This window comes from Nilaparvata lugens, chromosome 10 (genome assembly GCF_014356525.2).
Source record: "Nilaparvata lugens isolate BPH chromosome 10, ASM1435652v1, whole genome shotgun sequence".
In the NCBI taxonomy this organism is placed as follows: Eukaryota; Metazoa; Arthropoda; class Insecta; order Hemiptera; family Delphacidae; genus Nilaparvata; species Nilaparvata lugens.
The window spans coordinates 27,434,414-27,454,500 of record NC_052513.1 but is presented as its reverse complement, the minus strand read 5'-3'; the positions used below and the strand labels follow the sequence as shown (position 1 = coordinate 27,454,500).

At 30.6% G+C, this 20,087-nt stretch overlaps 1 protein-coding gene across 3 annotated transcripts in view; it reads right to left on the bottom strand.

The window, feature by feature from the left end:
- Positions 1-20,087, bottom strand: part of LOC111053904 (syntaxin-1A) — a 132,570-nt gene that overhangs the window by 8,886 nt on the left and 103,597 nt on the right. Inside the window, exons 7-9 of one of the 3 annotated variants that reach the window (XM_022340843.2) lie at positions 16,950-17,087; positions 14,704-14,814; positions 641-725 (exon numbers count right to left, since the gene is read on the bottom strand). In XM_022340843.2, the coding sequence (XP_022196535.1) occupies positions 645-725; positions 14,704-14,814; positions 16,950-17,087 (330 nt within the window). In that variant the 3' untranslated portion in view covers positions 641-644. Of the gene's footprint in view, positions 1-640; positions 726-3,311; positions 9,728-13,041; positions 13,153-14,703; positions 14,815-16,949; positions 17,088-20,087 lie in introns of those variants that run through there. The other 2 variants (XM_022340845.2, XM_022340844.2) reach the window with 2 other exon arrangements.

The window sequence follows — 20,087 nt, the reverse complement described above, 5'->3', positions numbered from 1 at the left end:
TTTAAATATGTAATTAGGATTTTTGTTTGATAATAATTATGTATAAAAGTGGAAAATGTAATCTTGTTACACATCCAGTATATTGTATTACATCTCTTTCACAGTATCTTTTCACATTTCTATTTTCAAAGCGATCAATACTTCACAATACTTCCATGAATAAAGTGAATACAACATTTTCCAGGTGAAGAGTTGGAGAATAAATGGAGAAAAACAATTCGAATGAATTAATATTCATGCTTAGTTTTTGTTACACTGTTCAATCATCAGCAAATAATTTCTATAGTAAACTAAGGCCTGTATTACATTAGGCCACCAGAGAGATACCAAGTATCCGAACGAGTGGTGGGGCATTAGTTCTTATTGGACTCATTACACTAGGGTCGCCAGCCAAAACATTTTGGTGGCCAGACTTGCGGCCGAATGGTGTCTCACTGGTGGTCCACAAGGTCACCACTGGAGGCTCTCTGGTGTTAGGTTAGGTTAGGTCCTGCTGGCAACCCAGCCTGTTGGCCCAATGTAATACAAGCCTTATTCGTGAGAATGGAGAATTTACTCTCGAATTGACATTAAGGAGATTCATAGAATTGTATAAATATAGGAAAAACAGAGGATTTAGTTCGATAGTTACGGTACTCACTTGTCTAAAGTCCAACGTAGCTGGCCGCGGTGGAAGCTAGGATCAGTCCCAAAACTGTCAGGCAGATCAGGATCATGATCTTCTTCTGCTCGTTTCAAAGAGAAAAACAAAACAAAAATCATTAGCTAATTTGCATAGTAAGAGTGCTTACAATAAAATAGTAATTTTGTAATGTGTCCAGAGTGTTTACTATTAAATCGCATTATAAATTAGCTGAATTTGATCAGTTGCGATCTGAAAACTCTGACACCAGACATGAGCCAGCCAGGTCACTCGATATTATAATAATTATTATATTAGCTGAATTCCTTGTAGAGGAAAATGCGTTGAAAAGTTGTTTCAATGATTCAAATCAATAATTAGCTATAATAGAATTCCAAAGATTCAGCTGAATTTATGTTTAAATTCACAGATTCACAGATCAATACAATAAATCGTGAATTCATAGAATCTTGAAAAAGATCCATATATTATTATGAATAATTATTCAACTTTTTACTGGAAAGTACTGGAAGCAGAAGTACTGATTTCTCACTTTGAAAATGTACAAGAGAATATCACATTTGAAAAAATCAAGCTAACTCACTTCTTTCTTCATAACACAATAATTATTGTTATTTATCAGACAACCTCTCATCAAATAAAATGGAATACCGTACCTTCTGAAACTATCACGGGGAAAAAGCTATGAATTCATAGAAATCCTTTAAAAATTCTACGTGAACAATTGATCATTTGCCACACCTGTCAAACAACGTTATGATGAATTGTGAATGCTGAGGTGAAAGCTGTTGTGTACGGTATGCTTTGAAATGAATCCGTCAATAATATTCATTTCAACTTGGTAGTCTTCAGTGAAATTTGCGTGATATATGTAAACTTTACATACTCCTCTATTACTTCACAAATAGAGTTGGTTCAATTAATGTATCATTATTGAAGTATGATTGTAAGACTCGAATACCGATGGGCCACACAGATTAGGAGATAAACAGATATTAGGAATAAGAAGGCCTAAACTTTCATAAGCAAATTAGTGTGATAGTTTATCATTATATTAATATCTTTTACAAAGTTATTACCAAAAAGGTAGATAAATGGATAACATTTTAATAAATGTAAGTTTTCACTAGAATATATTGACTGAAATTCAAATATAATGATAATATTTCTACTTAATTGTTTTAATTTAGTAAATTTACTTTACAAACTCATCGAAGAGAGAAAATAATTCATCTCCTCAGTTTTCTATGAGTGTATAGCAATGAATAATGACTAGTAATTATTACTTCAGGTATGCATCAATAGCATAATTACGGAAAGGTTATACCTTTGTCATTGTTTTAATCAAAGCTTACTAAATTTGTAAGAAATTTCTAAGCGTTGTATACCTTTCCTACCCTCAAGAATATTTGCTGAGAAAATCTGAAAACAGAATCATTAAAACACAGTCTGAACACAATGGAAATTATCGCGTTTTTAAGGATATAAATTTATGTAAGTTTCAATTTAAACTCACCTGACAGCTAGTATAATGATGTGACATGTGAATACGAAATCCTACATCTAGCCAACATCGAACTTGCCAACAACAAAACCGATGAACATTTTTCTTCTTTGATGGTTAGAGCTTAGAGCATAAATGTTAACTTAAAGTTATCAAGAATATAAAAGATATATTTTGTTTTATTAGATCATTCAAATAAAATTATTTATTCGTTACTTCCATTTAAATTCAAAAATCTTCTCAAGATTTCAACGTTACTTGAATAAAATTGTAATGCCTAATGAAAACTATATGTAGAAAATACTCGACATTCATAAGAACAAGAATATTATAATTTGAATAGACTAGACTATAAAAACATAAAATGCACCTCTTATTAGTTTCCTTCCAATCACCCACGCACAAGCCTGGAGCTCATGTGGGCATCACATCCAGATAAAAAGTCAAAAGTTAAATAACGATGCATTAGGAAAATTTAGTATTTTGTTCGAGTTCAAATAAAGTGAAAATTTAATGGATGGATGATTAAAACTTTTCACAGAAAATTTCAATAAATAACTCTGACGTTACATAATGTTTTTGTTAGTTTTTAATTATTTTCATTTATATAAATAGAATTAGAAGATAATATTTTATTATGCATTTTAGTTTTTTATTTTTTCAAAATTATTTTACTGATTTGTTAAGTTCATTCATTTTTGTTTGTAAATTGTCAGTGTTATGAATAAATTTCAATTTAAGGCTAAGTGCTTAGCTTACCCAGTGAGTGCTTATAATTACTTGTAGAATATTGCTCTAAAAAACATTTCTATAGAAAGTCTACTAGATAACACAAAAGTGATGAAGTTAAAAACTAGAATTAATACAAAACAAATTGGATTTATGAAATGAAAATTTTTAAGAAGAATAATGACGTTGATGTAGTCGCATTACCACAACATCTCTTCCCATTCAATCAAATTGGCAAATTTAAAATTTATTGAATAAATGTAAAGCAGATACATATGTATTATGATCAGATAAACTTATTCTTGATGAAAGGTGAGAGATCGCAATAGCCCATTCAATAAATGCCAGCTTATATATTACTATGATCATTTGTCTATTGATTCTTGCATGAAGTTTAGTATGAATGTATTTTTTAATCAATGAAAAACTACAATAGTCAAATCAATCCGTGTAATTTTGCTCTTATCAAAAATCTTGTAGCAGTTGTACAACCAAGGATCCACAAAGAACAATAAAAAAATAACAAAGATTATTGAAAAATAATAAATTAACGAAAGTATATATAATAATAGTTTTTTTATAAAAGCTAAATACAATAACTTACAAACATCAGTGTTTTAGATAACCTAGGTATACGATTTAAAACTGAAAATATAGCATTCAAAAATAGAAACCGTCAGATTGCACACTATAGTTATAATGAAAATGATCATAATTTCTCTAGTTTTAGATACAGTGGAAAGTAATGTATGATACAGCAAAGTTCACTTGAACTCTTGATAGATTCTAGCAGTGAATAAGAACAGTGAGGTAAGAAATGTTTAAAATTGCACTGATTATAGTCAGTTTCTGAACCAATCTTCATAAAATAAGTTTTAAGCAAGCAAGAGTAAATTAACAGCAAGTATAAAAGAAGAGTAGTCACTACTTGCTCTAGAACTCTAGCATTATAGATCAAAATCACATAAATTTATTATTGTATTAAATTGAGTGAAAACTGGAATTTATAGGGTTTGCATGCTCAATTCTCCACTTGAGAAAAGTATGTACATTTTTTCCATCTATGAGAATCAACATATACTATTTCTTCAAGATGCTAGATCTTAACAAGCATTTATAAAAGAAATATGGACTATGAGAATTTCAAGATTTTTAACCCCTAAATTCAATTTGGGGAACTATGAAAAATGCATAGAACTAACTGATAATATTATAGCTTAATAAATATAGTAAGCTGACAATAACCATATCAACTATCCCTATATTATATGAATGTTTCTGTTATCAGTGACATACATCTTTGAATACGGTATGTTAGGAAATGAACTATTGTGAAACATGATTCAAGTAGTAGATTTAAAAAAAAGAAACTATATGTAGTTCAAGTGAACGTGCACACAGAAAATTTAATAGATGAAAAGTAAATCTGCTACTCTCCTTTATCAAATCGTCCAATGCATATCTTAATGGCAGTTATAACATTTTTATCAAGATATAGTTCGACAACAGTAATTGAATACATTACAATACAAGAAAATTATTAATAGAAACGTTCATTTCTACGTTCAATCAACATCTTGTGAATTTATCCTAATTATTTGATGAAAAACGAACACAAATTTCTTAGTAGATATATCAACATTATCATTATTATTCTTACCAATCTAATCAAAGTTTCCAAAAATCGAATGTAATATATATTATTATCATCATTCTCACAAATATACTTTCACATTCAATGTGTGGGCGATATTTTTAAAATTGAAGAATGAGAACTCATCTTGCTTAAATGAGGAAGTTTCTCAATAACTAGGCCTACTTATCATCATCAACACACATCATTAACATAGCCAACAGTGAGAGCAAGGTTTGAATCATTTACAAATGAGATTTCATCTCGATTCTTCAAGAAGACTGAACTTTCACTCACTCTAACAACATAACAATAAAATAACACTAACATTGCTCACAATCTGACACATTGTTCAAACATGGACAAATCTAACAAACAGTTGCAATAAATACAAAAACATTAATGCCAAACGAAAAAAACTATTCAAAAATAGTTGATGGAAAATATTTCACATCAATTGATAATATAAACAGAACAGCCATAAGGATTTGTTTTAAGAATATGACTGGAAAATTATCATGATTTGAAAAATTATTCAAAATAAAAATTTGATCAAAGAGGTACAATAAATTATAAATTCAAAAATATGGACACATCTTCATCAACTTGACTTTGAGGATTGAAAATTATTTGATATTATAGACCTAATTTACCGTCAAGTTTTCATTATAAGAAAGAGTTATGTAAAGCTTTATCAATAGGATATATAAGTAGATCAATCTTTTCATAATTAGAGACTCTCAAAGAGAGAAGAAAGAAGCAGAAAACAAGGTAAAATTGGTATGAATATTTGATTATAATAAATATTAAGAGAAAGCAACGAACTTATAATGACCAAAGTCAACTTAAAACACCTTTAACAATAAAATCGAGTTGAAAGCAAATTTTCTCAGACCGAAACAAGATTAAAATAAGTTATATTATTGAAGATAGGGTTGAAATTTGTACGGTAACTCCAAGATTTGGTGTTGTTTCAAATAAGGGGATAAGCAGTAGTCTAATAATTAGGAACATTCATTTAAAATGGTGCAATATTAGAAAAAAAAACATAATATCGTGTTATATCAATTACATTATTCATCAATGTCTAGAATAAGATTATACGAATTGTAAAAACTGAGGTAAGACTTGGATATTAAAAAAATATATTTTAAAAAAAGTAACTAGAGTTGCTGTTTTCAAAGTAGACATGGGTTAGGCTACAAGTTATGGCATTATAACATTTTTATAGAAATAAGAACTGATTTCAGATGGCCTGACGATTGGAGAACAGCTAAGAGAAGTAGTAAAATAAGTCTTAATTGCTTTCATTAATAAAATAAAATTGAAAACTTGATGCATAGTAATTAATATCAGACTGGTTTTCAATGAGTGCAAGAATGTTACATTCGAGATGGCTTTAAAAACTAATATCATAGTCAACAGTCTTAGTAGCAGCAATAATAAATTATTAAAATTAAAAAACATAAATAATTAAAAATTATCATATTTTACACTATGTATAAATTATTATTAGAGCTCATTCAAATAATTACAATGCCGATCTATATAGTACACAAACAATATACAAAATAACTTACAATCACTATCAGTAGGCCTAATAATAATAATAGATTTATACATGAATGCTTTCAATAAATATACAATATACAAATATCGATTTAACCGTCCAAAATAAATTATTCTGTATTAACTGACAATAAACTACATCGAGATAACAGGAAACATTAAATTTTCCTTTGTTTTTCATATAATATAAACTTTCAATTCAGATTCAACGACTAGAAATAAAATTATAGAAAAGATTCAACATCCTACTCTCGTCTCTTCCGAGCCACAGCACAGTATATTACAAGAAAATATTCGAAAAGATTTTTTTCAATTTCAACGCATTTATTATTAATAATAAACTATGCGGTTTCTTGAAAAATTTCGCATCAATTATAGGAAATTATTATTGCTCCACTCTTTGAGACAAAATTTCTTGTTATATAATTATGTTTGATTCAAAATTTTCGAACTAGGTCTACTGTAACTTTATTATAAACATTTTCTTCTCTATGAAGTCGATAAGATATTGAATTATATGTACAATAAATTTTATTTTATCAAGCATGTAGTCCACAGAATCTAAGCGTTTTCCATAGAACGTGTATAATTTATACACATAATTACATAACAACAAAGACGGAGATTTCAAAAAAGGAAGATAGTATTCAATAGAGATTTCATGAGAATTTAGACCCTTAACTTGAACTCAAACTATAATGATTCAATAATTATTATAAATACGTTTGAGAGATTAAACGTATTAGGGAGAGGAGATTTAATTAGGGAGAGGATTAATCTTCCATAACAAACTATACTATTCTTGACACTTTGCTTTTTTTTCTACAAGAAAATCTAAGTTTGCAGTAGTATAGAAATATCGGAAAAATATTTTTATTCTAGATCAATTCGTTCCTAACCAAATGGTATTTAGAAATCACAGATTTTAAAATCGTATAGATTGATAATAATATGGTGGATCTCGAATCCTTAATTAAGGACTTCAAAGAAGAGGTTTAAAAGTGGAATTCAAATGATAGGAATGTTTTCTGACATCTCTAAGGGACCATACGACTCTGGAAGTTTATACATGTTCTTACAATAATTAATTTGAAGGAAACAATAGGATACGGCCTTGAAATTAATGAGTTGAATTTGAAAAAAAAATGATTTCGTGGACTACATGCATCTTGAAATTGACAAATATTGTGGTTATAACCTTAATTCAGAAATTTATGGTGTACTTCTTACAATTTCTTACAAGTAGTAAGTCTGTTTAACGACTTCGTTAGAACAAAATCGAAGTGCTCAGTTGAGAATATCAAACTCTGGTACTAGTTTACCACATGATATTGAGAAACACATACGACATCAATAGGCTACCTTGATGATCAATAAAATTATGAATAAGAATATATTTGAAATAGAAATGAATTGAAATTGAAATAAAATTTATTAATTAATGATTAATCATATTTTTGTCGTTATTCAAATTTTAATAGTTTTTTCACTTTTATTAAAAATAATAATAATACATACTATCAATTAGTATTCAATAAATTGTTTTGTCATACAAAAGTTATTTTTTATTTTTATGAAAAATTTAGAAATTAAAAAATTATAAAAAATGTATAGGCTAGATGTAAAATAAATACTACTGTTACGTGCTACAGTATAAAGGCTATTATATAGCTGAGAATTCTTTAATAAATGGATTCATTATTGAATCAAATAGGCAATAATTAGTAACGGGTGAGCCAAATCAGGGAAATTTTCCGAAAAATTCAAAAAAGGAAAGTGGGGAGCCGAATATTATTTTATCTATAATAACTGAAACTTCAAAGCTTGCCATTCAAGAAACATTGATGACATAGTCATTTATTGAAAACTACTTTCTTTTGATAGCTTCCTCCTGGATTCTAGAAATCTGTGTTGGAGATTAATCATTCATTGATCGCTGTAACATCTCAACAAGGATATTGAGGATTTCATACCGAATTCAACCACAGTTATTAGTCTGGTTGACTACACTTTCAAATAAATAGCTCAATAAAAATAAAACGCAATAAGCAAAAAAAGCGATCAATAAGGAATCTCCAACACAGATTTCAAAAATATATTCGTGTCGGAGGAAGCAATCTAAAGAAAATAATTTTCAAAATGTTAATTTGTATTTTACCTACTCACTTTGGTTTTATGGACTTTTTAAAATTCCCGTTATTTTGTGTCACTTTGTATGAATAGGATATTGACTATAGAAATAAGTTCTTCTAAAGAACATAAAAATATAAACAGAAGATGAGATGACTAAGAGGAGAGAGAGGAGAGAGAGATTGAGGAGATTGAGGAGAGAGAGAGAGAGAGAGAGTTTGATGGGATGACGGGGTTGTAGACCCACAAGATGAAGGTTAGAAAAAATATTAAAACTATTCTAGTGAATGAATGATTCCCTAAAATGGGAGTATGTAGGTTCAAGTATAATGTGAGATTCATTGCTTGAATAAAAGATACTCCACCAAGGATGAAATTCAATGTGATGCCCTTATATGAGTTAAGTAGTAGATGATAGTACACTAATATTTATAACCAATTTTTGGTTGAATTTTCTAGTTTAACCCATTATGAAGGCTATACATTTTGAAACTGATGAATGGTTTTAATTAACAATGGGATTGATTTTAAAATAACTAACAGAATAAAAAATGTTAAAATACTTAAATTACTTTATAACACATAATACTTCTATGTGTATTGTAACTTATATTTCATTATTTATAATGAGTTACAGTTTGTATTTTATTGCATTGTTCATAGTTTTTGTTTTGCAATAAATTCGTTCTTAAGTTTGTAATACTTGAGTAATAATAAAATACTCTGAAATTTGAACATTTTTGCAAGATAGGACTCTTAGCCTACACATTTAAAATATAAAAAATACCTTTGGGTTTTAATTTTGATGAAAGTACAATCCACGAAAATATATTTAATAATATCTTCCAATTAAGCATCAAAACTGTGAGTTCATTTCAATAGCAATTATTTACTCTTTACCTTAAATATGTATCCAATTCATCTCAACAATAATTCAATATAACATAAAAATATTGATTGAAAAATTTGAATGAAGTCAAACTTCAATAGACAATTCCAAGTATTCACATATATTAATGAATGATATTAATATAACTTTCACTACTGCAAAGGAAGATTGTAATAAAAATCAACAAAACATGAAAAGTAGCCATCATTCAAAATAATTGAAGGAGAGATTCACATAGAAATATCAGTATTATTTCTCAATAAATTAAGTGAAAACTGTACCAGAGATCAATATATCCTAGAATGCGTTGAAAACATCACAGTGTAATATCTATTGCATTACACAACTAATCGGTCAATGTATTATAATTGTATTATAAAAGAGATTGCATTCTACAGCTAGTTTTAAAGTTGACAATTATTATTTTTTATTATCAATCGAAGTTGAATTTACTAGTAATTTTTAGATGAAAAACGAACGAAACTGATGGACGAAACACGAAGTCAGACGTGCAGATGCCAGCTGGCTTTGCTAGTCACCTCCATCGCCCCATCAACCCAGGAAGAAGCCCAAGCAAACGATTAGTATGATCAGCGCGACCACCAGGCAGATTATTATCATGATCTTTTTCTGTGAACAGCCAACGCAACAAACTAAAATATTACTACAAGTTCACTTGAAATTTGGTTTGATAGCATTTGGAAAATTTGTTGACATTTCTCTAGCTTGATGATACTAATGATGCCGGTATCTATAAAATGGTCTTGAGATTTTGAATTTAATATTTTTAATAACATTATTAATGATTGACCATTAATTGAATTTCTTTGTTAATTTGGAATTTGAAATTTATTTGCGAAAAAATGTGGAATGAATAATTGGAACACTAAAATAAATAATCTTCAGAAAATTCAGCTGAACACTCTCAAACTTCCAGAAATACTTATTAAAATTATTAGAAAAAATTGTAAAACTCCATGGAAATTATTTTACTTACTAATAAAAAACTGACTGACAAGGCTTAAAGTTCTTCTCAAACAAATAATGCAATAATTATAAACTATTACATGAATTCAATGCTATTATTGAATAATGCTTATTGTAAATTTAATTTTGAATGAAGCAACTGTTAAAAAACCTTTAAAGCAACATTTAAGAAGTGAAATCTTCAATAAGAGGACAGGTAGACTACTAATTTCTGCAACTTGGAAGGTTTGATAGATAAATGTTTATAGCTTTTCCAGATATGCTATTTTAGAAAATTGTCTTCAACAATTATGAAAACCTAATTAGAAAGTGAACTTTTAATAGAATGCTATGGAAAGTTATATATCAGTTTTGAAATATCTAAGTTTATCAATATATAGTAGCATTTATCTGTTTGGAAAAAATTGATACGAGAAATACGAGATTTTTAAGTTCATCAAGTATGGTATGATCAAACCCATTTTGAAATTAAGTCGTATTTCAAAAAATAAAAATCTTCCAAGTGATACACATGCACAGAGTAGTTTTAAAATTAATTAATAGTAAAAGTATTGCAAGATAGTATGCAAAACTATTGAATATACATCATTATTTTCACAGAGTCATTGATTAAATACCATCACTGATTCAATTATTTAATAATTTATTATTTTTCACCAAAGTTATTCATTAAAACTATTCTAATTCCTTAAAAAATAAGAGAAAGTGTTGTTTTGTGTAGTGTGTATCATTCCATCATGCCACTACTCATAAATTAACAATCAAAATTTTACATGAAAATAAATTAAAACAACATGATAACAAAAATATCATGCTTTGGAGATAAATGACAGCAGCTAAACAGATAATACAGACATGCTTTAATATCAATAAAAACTGGTAATTACCCTTTTAACGGGTTGTACCGCTGAAGTCATACTCATCACATATGACAGTTCATTCACAGTTTGAGACTATTGGGAGGAGGGAGATAGAGACAGCTCAAAGGAAGAGAGTGAAAAAAATAATGAACGGAAAGAATCCATGAAAACAGTGGTTTATGCTTAAAAGTTAATTCAGAGAGGAAAGAAAAGAAACTGTAATAGTTTTGCAACGTCAATTTCAAATACGAATAGCCCCTACCACTCTTATTTTATAATATTTATTTTACACGTCTAATCAATCAAACAATAAAAAAATAAATTATAAAAAAGTAAAATCACTTCACTAGTATGGGCTACTTTATTCAAATTAATAAAAACAATATAAAAAACGTGTAGTACCCTTTTATTAAAACCTTAAAAAAAGGGTACTACAAGTTTTTATATTGTTTATATTGATTAGAAAAAAGTCTATGGAAACTCCTAAACAAGGGATTTATTTTATGATATGAGCGAGTTTTGATTACAGCCTTAGCCGTCTCTCGCATCCTATATGCCACTTTCACCTATCTGTCAAATCTCCTTCATTCAGATTTCTGCCTATCATATCAGAATATACCTGTTTGGTCCATAATTCGGGTGGTCTACCTCTTTTCCTCCAACCTGGTGGGTTCCAATATTCTGTATTACTTTTGGCCATCCTCATTTTTCAACCATTACATATGCCCTGACCATACAAGGCGCTTTTTTTCTATCAGTTCCACTGTGGTATCCAATTTACCAATCCTGTTTCCGACTTTCAAGTTTCTTATCCTATCAATTCTTGACACACCACAAATCCTCCGCAACGAATCCATTCATCAACTGCATTTATCCTCTGTCCATCCCTTTTTGTCATTTTTGCAGTTTCCGGTTTCTGAGCCATACAACAAAATGCTTTCAAATGGATGGTAAATTAAAATTTTGTCTTGTTATATCTTTTGACCAGAGCATTGAATTCAATTTCTGTAGTGCCCGTATCGCCTGTCTAATTCTACTTGATTCCTTTTTTGGAGTTATACCTTCTGAACATATGAAACTTTCCAAGTATTTATATCAGCACATGCAACCAATTTATGATTACACATTTGTAAATCTCTTGCTGGTACTCCTAAAACTAGATATTCTCCTAATAAGCCTCAGAAATCTTTTTGATTGGTTAAGTAATGTATACCATCTCCATCTCCAGACACTATCACCTGATCTTATATGAAGAAAAGAAAATATATGCAATCAATGTTTATTGGAATGCCCATTCATTAACATTTCCTCTTCCATTCATGTAATATTTGTTTTATATTCTGATTGTATTCAATAGAATATATATTTTGAATTTCATATGCTTATTTTCTTTAAAAAACAAAATATTGATCATTAATAGAGTATATTCCTTCTTCAGAGTTATTCCATTATTTGACTAGTTTGAACAAGTTTGGTTCAATTGGTCTGTAACCAGTTAATGCCAATTACAAATTAATTTTCTGAATACAGCAGACTAGCCATATTGTGATAGATGTCCCCTAACATTTTGCAACAGCCTAGCTTTCTAGCTTTCAATATAATGCAACCACACAAAAGTGTAATAGCTTGGAACAAGAAATTTTCAAATGTTATAGTTCTGTCATTGAACCTTCTACATTTGAAAAAATATTACTTTTTCAAACTTATAATTTTTGGAAGAGCTCTATGAGTTATTTATTGTGATCAAACCGATAGCTCTAATAAGAAGCAGTGAAGCCTGTGCTGCTACGGTAATCCATCCAAGCGCATAACCGAGCGCCAGTGACTTAGCATCATGATTACTTTCATCTCCAATAATTATTCAATAAGAATGTTCTACTTTAGAATAGCCTACCAAACGCAGCTTCATACGGTGTGCTTCTGTAGAATAAAATATGCATTTAAAAGCCATTCGTTCTAGATTTAATGTGACTAACCAACTAAATTTAGACGGGTTGAGAGAAAATTAAAAAAAATAGTAGAAAGTTTGAAAAGTAGAGAAAATTATTGTGACAAAATAAAATTACTTCAGTTAAAACAACAGCAATAACAACTTACCTCAGACGCTTTTTGGTGGTATTGTTCGGCCATTCCAAGTTCTTCTTTGACCACTTCCATGGCCTCACCAGATTGTGTCACATGGTATTCAATGCGATCGACTAGTTCACCCTATTTAGTTTCGATAGCCAGGTTGGGTAGGGTTTAGTTAGGTTGGGTCGGACAAGTTAGGTTAGGTTGCAACAAGTTGGAATAGGTTATTTCAAAGTTGAGTAAGATTGTATCGAGGTGAGGTTACACCAAGTTAGGTGAGGTTACACCAAGTTAGGTAAGGTTACACCAAGTTAAGTAAGGTTACACCAAGTAAGGTAAGGTTACACCAAGTTAGGTAAGGTTATGCCAACATTGGATAAGGGTACAGTTAAGTGGTGAGATGCAGCAAAATAGCAGATGGGAATAGTAGGTCACAAGTAGGTGAAGTATACACACATATATATATAGAACAGATAGCATATCAAGCAACATATATGTAAAAAGAAAACCAACAGAAACCATCAAATGACCCAAAAAGCCATTTACCATAGATTAAAACAATGACAAAGGCACACCATAATCCATTAGGAGGATTAAGAAAATAATTATAATACAGTACAATATCCATGTTATACACCCATGTTAATGTGGATAGAAAGTATTAGATATAGTAGAGATATAAAAATCACACATACACACATATAAACACCAAGTGTCATTTTCATAGCATCATATATATTTATCCAAATATAGATAAATTAGTTGAAATATTAACAGACAAACGCACGCACACACATTCACACAACAACAACAACAACAGCAACAGAAGTGATGTGGAACATTTAGTATAGTGTGTATTCATGTAGAATGCATTAGTGTGAGTGTGTAGTAGGAACAGTTCACCAAAACACCACAGAAACAGTTAATAGACCAGTGTTACAGCGATACACATAAAGGAATTGGTGGTGGAGTTGCGGTTTATTAAGGTGATTGGTACAGGGAAATGGAGTGGGAGATGGAAAAAATAAAAAATAAAAATTAATAAAATGACAATCAAAATAATTGAGATGAATAATAATTGTGATAGCAGGATATGGTTTCAGATCAAATTGTCATTGTTGTGTTTTATGAATTTGATAGAAACAACGTTTTACATTGCAAGGAAGAGAGCATAATGATAGATCAAAAGAAGTAAGTACATTAATAATTAATATATTTGTAGGGAATTATTCAATCAATAAGAGTTGTAAGCAAAGTGACTTATTGGAAACATCTTGTAAAAACTGATTTTGTTTGAAATTAGATCGAATTGAATTTCCTGAAAATTAGTCCTGACATAGAAAAAAATATGTTGAGGAACCACTGTATTTGAACATTGAACATTGAACAATTTGAATAGCATTTTGGTTGGAATGCTTGGTGAATGACAATTTGATCAAAACCACACTGCTTTCAAAAATAAAACATTGATAATGACAGAACAAAAAATAAACAAAATCTAAACTGAAATGAAATAATACAAAAATGAACTAAACAAACATAAAAATACAAGACGAGGATGTACTACAAACAAATCTAAACTAAACAAAAAACCGTTGGAGGGATGACGATCACTGTAACAGGGCTACCGGTGGCTCGATGGACTGTGTTTCGCGACTGTAGGGCACAACGGGTCATGGCAACACTCACCCGCCGCGCTTTGCTCTGATACTTGAGCGCTTTCTTGGTGTCCTGCGTGGCTGTCTGCACGTAGTCCACTGCATGCTCCACGTGGTATTCGATGCGGTCGATCATTTCGCCCTGTGCGCATACGCGGCAGCGCAACAAGTGTAGCAGCACAGAGAGAGAAAGAGCACATTGTTCATCTAGCACATTACAGATGTTAGAGCCCAACAAATGTTACATTATAGAATAACAAGTAATGCATAGCTTTCCAACAAGTAATTATTCAAGACAAACCCTATGCAGATATTTATAATAATGAAATATTCTGTTAGCATGCAGATATTATAACCATACTGAATTTATGTAATGAATTTTAGCGCCCCGGTTCTTGCGACATTAGTGTAACGGCAATAACTCCCATATAACATGGCCCCGAAATATAAAAATCATTTAAACTTATTCTATCATAAGAAAAACAAGAGCAGCCAGTTGCATGAATACATTTTTTAGTTTTTCTGAGTTTAATATTACAAATAACATACATTGCCTTAAAAATAAAAAAGTATACTTGAGATCAATTTGTACTGATTATTTGAAATTCAAATTCAAATTTGGTAGTAAGCCTGCTGTTACTCTCCACATATTCCCGTGAATTTTGAATTAGATTGAACTGATGAATGAGGAATAGCAACAGCTTGAATGAAGCAATAACACTATTGATGGCGATTAGTTTTGTATCATAATATTCAAAGTTCAGGCATGATTTTAAATTTCAAATGGAAATCTATTCATAACATGCAACTGGCTCATATTCCTTGAACCCATCACCAACGTCACTTTACTATATTATTAGTGTCCCACCTAATTTATAAAAATACACCGAGATTTACTAATAGCATGACAACAAAACATGCAAAAACACAACTTGACCAATTAGAAAGAAGCTTTCCCAGTACTTAGTAAGGGTGCTAGATGAACAATCAATTTGATAAACGCATGGATAGATTAATAAATTAATTACATTACTTTTTATAAATGACATTTTTATCTTCAACTCCTTTGAAGAATCCGAATGTCACAGTCCATCATTGATCCTTCAACAGCCAGTTACTCAGGTAAATTCTTAATGGATAAATTGTTTAATGGATTTTCAGGACAGCAGTTCATTTCAAATCCAAGTTATAGTTGTCTCTAACTAATAAACAAATAATGTTCATGGATTGAAACATGAATTGGAATAATGCAGGTAATAGGTACGTATATTGTAATACTTTAATTAATTACACGAAGATAGTTTATATATCTTCAATCAATATCGAAGTTCTTCTGGTTTGATCCACAATTGACTAGATGTAATGTATAAATTATATAATGTATTAAAGAATGATACATTTGGAAATAATTTTATAATTTAACCAATAATTGAAATGCTCATTAATTCATTAGAATTAATCATGTTTCTCTTGATCATGACACAAACATTTCCTAGTTTAAATGGAATTATGCACTAAAGATTGGCAAATTACAATCCAAATTGTTTGAATTTCAATGTTCTCTACTTGAATATATAAGAAGCGTTATAATTATTTTTGAAATGACTAATTAGATTTTTTATCATATTCAACTGATTCATTAGAATAGAACATGCCGATTTGTCTCCTAAAAACTACTTTTACTTCACAAAAAAATTGGTTGGATTGCTCATCTCCCCTTAAATATAGAGACCTATAATATTTTGTTCAAGATTCATTAGATCCATTTCAAATTCTTTTTTAATATTCCACAGCTTATCAAAATGAATCAAAAAGTCATTTGAAAACATTCTTTTACCAGAGTTTATGGTTACGAATTGATTGAATTTCACTATTATCTACTTAGGAGAGTATTCATTATATTTTTCAAATGAGGTAACTTAATAACTGTGACATTTTCCTCATAATTTACAAAAATCTGAATTCTTTATCCATTTATACAATAAGTGAATCATCGGAATGATAGGGAGAGGAAAAATAAGGTAACCTTGTGCCATTCCTCTCCCAAATTTCGATAAGGTTACACATAGTCTGAAATAGGTTAAGTCTTGAATTGAAAATTAACCTTGAGAAGAAAGATGCTTACACTGTAACCTTTTTAGAACATAAGTTTGAATTTACAATTTCTTTTCCAAATTGATTGAAATTCACTTGTTTCTTCTCAACAAGGTAAGGAGGTAATGACAACTCTTTTGAATTGGTACATCCAATAATTTTGAGCAATGTATTTGGACTAACCTGACTTTCGACCAACATAGCCATATCCATGAACATGTCGTGGAGTTCCCTGATGGAGTTCTCCAGTTTGATGATGTCGGCATGTCGCGCCTCAATGTCGGCAAGTGTCTGTTTCGCTTGCTGCGTTTCCATTATTATCTGAAATACAAACAAACACACCACAATTAAATCAGGTTTAACCATCATGAGATCATTCTATGGGGTTTTTACTTATGCCTCAATCTTCCTATTGGCTAATTTGACAATGAGAGATCAGACATCCCAATATAAATCAACTATTCATTCACCTTTATTGCTTATCTCTTGCAGGAATCCGAATGATCAGAGGTCATTACAGTGTCTAGTCGGACTATTCACCATTCCAATTCTGTGCAGATGGCCTTCCAGTAACTCAAGTCCCATTCATAAACATGAGAGTTATTCTATGGTGAGATCCAATTCCAACTATCGGTATTGCTTCAACTCACTCAGCACAGCTTGCATCCTTGTCTCAAGGCCTTATTACAGTCATCTGTATTATACAGAGTGGCCCATAAGTCAGTTGACGTTGCAATTTTCAAGGTCACCTGTTGTTACAAACCAAACCACTCAAACCAGCAATCTTATATCTTGAGGATTTAAAAATAAGGATATTCTTTACTTATTGTGTTAAATTACCTCAAATACATCATTCCAACTGCAATTAATAATAGACATGTATTCTATTTTGTGTATTATTTCATTGAATGCATATTTGTCAACTGACTTATGGGCCACTCTGTATAATAAAGGAAAGAACTGGCTTATACACGACGGGAGTGGAAATTCACGAATGACGCATCATCTCGTGTGAACTAATGGACTGAAAGACTGAAAAACTTGAAATTTTGCATATAGATTCTTAATTAACCAGGGATGGGTTGTTTAACATGTTTGTTTGTATATTGACGCTGTTCCTGATGTGCCTGTACATGTTTATGAATAACGATTTTTTCAATTCAATGGTTATAGGCTTATTTCAAACTCTTCAAGATTCCACTCAAGTTTTCAGTTTGACAAGTTTCTAATGTGAAGCACGGATGAGCTGCTAGTGCATAATATATTCATGTCTTGTAAAGTGGTCCGGCAGACCCACGTGATTTGGGAACCACTCATGTACGTGGTCATTAGCTTAAAACTGGTCATAGCTTTAAATAATGTTAATAACAATAATAATTCTAATCACATGTACGGTATAATTGCAATATTCTATTGTGAACTATTGAATTAATAATATTTTAAATTTTGATGAAAACATTAATTGATAGATAGTAATACGACTTCATTCTAGGAGGGCTATTCAGAAAGTAACAAACGTTTTGAAATAATAAGATTTAATGAGACAATAATTGTAATATATACATTTGGAAGAGCAAAAAATACAATTTCTCTGCATAGTCACCGAAAAAATTGAGGCACTCAATTGAAGCGGTGGACGAGCTTTGAAATTCCTTAGTCATAGAATTGGGCCACCCGGTGACACACAACTGCAACTCCTCGTCGTCACAAAAGCGCTGTGCTGCTAACCAAGCCTTCATTTTCGGCAACAAGTGAAAGTCAATTGGAGCAAGGTCTGGACTTATTGTAAAGTGGCGATTTTCCCAAAGTTTCTGATCAGCTTGGGAAACCAGTTCATCTGTGACAAAGCTCAGTCGTCCACTCTTCTCCTAGTCATGAACGCTACTGTGGCTTTTTTTAACTGAATATACTATATCCGGACCGAACTTTCATTCATAGCCTCAATTCCATAAAATTCGCACAATTGAAGATAAATTTTAATCGGTTTCAAGTTTTTGGCTAACAAAAACTGTATTTCTGATCTGACCTCACAGCTCGGGGGATTTTCAATTGTAGCAAATATTTTTAACTTGAATGCTGCAACAATGCTCAGCGCAATGTCACTTTCGTTGGTAGAGCTGGAAAGCCACTGAATAGAAGAACATGTCTGTACTTGAAAGTACGCAATTGGTGCGCACTTAGCCACGTCAAACGGAACGTTCCTTACTTTGTGAATAGCCCTCGTAGGTTATAATACAACATGTGAATATGACGTTGCTCATAGGATGTATGTTTCTTGGCAATAACATTCTATTAATTTATTTTAGATGATTAAGTTATTTTTATAGGGTTACTCAAGTCTGTTCGGTACACCTTTTTATTTTCATTTAAATTGGATAATCATTTTCAATATAATTGTTAAGATCATTATAAGAGTGAGAAAAAGTGGCAACTGAAATTTGTAAGTGGTCTAATAAGCAAGTTATAAGTTAAGATAAGATAAGATATTTATTGACAATTGTTACTAGGCTCTTGCCTATGGTTTCATTTACAAAAATTGACATTATAAAATTAAATTAAACTTGAGAAATAAATAATTATTTTCGGTTCCGCATCAGTATTAATAATTACAAATATTGAATAAAATAATATTGTACATATTGAGCCATCAACATCAACCAAAGTATTATCACATTAGCAAACTAAAGTTGTTATTTGCATCCATGTGGAGTGGAACTCATCATGAAAGTATACCATGAAAAATTGAAGTTCATAATAAAATACAATAGAGGGAAGATGAAATAGGTGATAGATAAACTATGAAGGTGGTCCCACTACAAAACATTGTGATCAGACTTTTAATAAAAAAAAGAGAAGTAATAATGAAACTGTGCATGAAATAGGAGCAATGAAATGAGAGCGTGAATGCACCAAACCCTGCCAATCATAATGACCTTATGCTAATGTATCATTTATTAATGACGACAGAAGCCTCGATTTGAACAAATAGAAGCTTGGTGAGAAAATCAACTCAGGTGATAGATTGTTCCACAGTCGGGACGCTACTACAGTAAAAGAGGAGTTGTACATAACTGTGCGGTGGAGTGGAATTTGTAGGAAATAATGGTGCTGCCGTGTATTTCTGTGGTGGATGTGCGCAAGAGGGGTGAATCTCTCCTTCAGATACAACTGAGTTGTTGAAGTGCTAAACTCAGTTTTCTTTCCAGATCATGAACGGTTTCGAATTTTCCATTGGAGTTTTTTTTAATACATTCAGTATATCATTGGATTTATTCTAATAAGCGTGTTTTCGCGATTAATGTCAAAATAAAAAAGTTATCA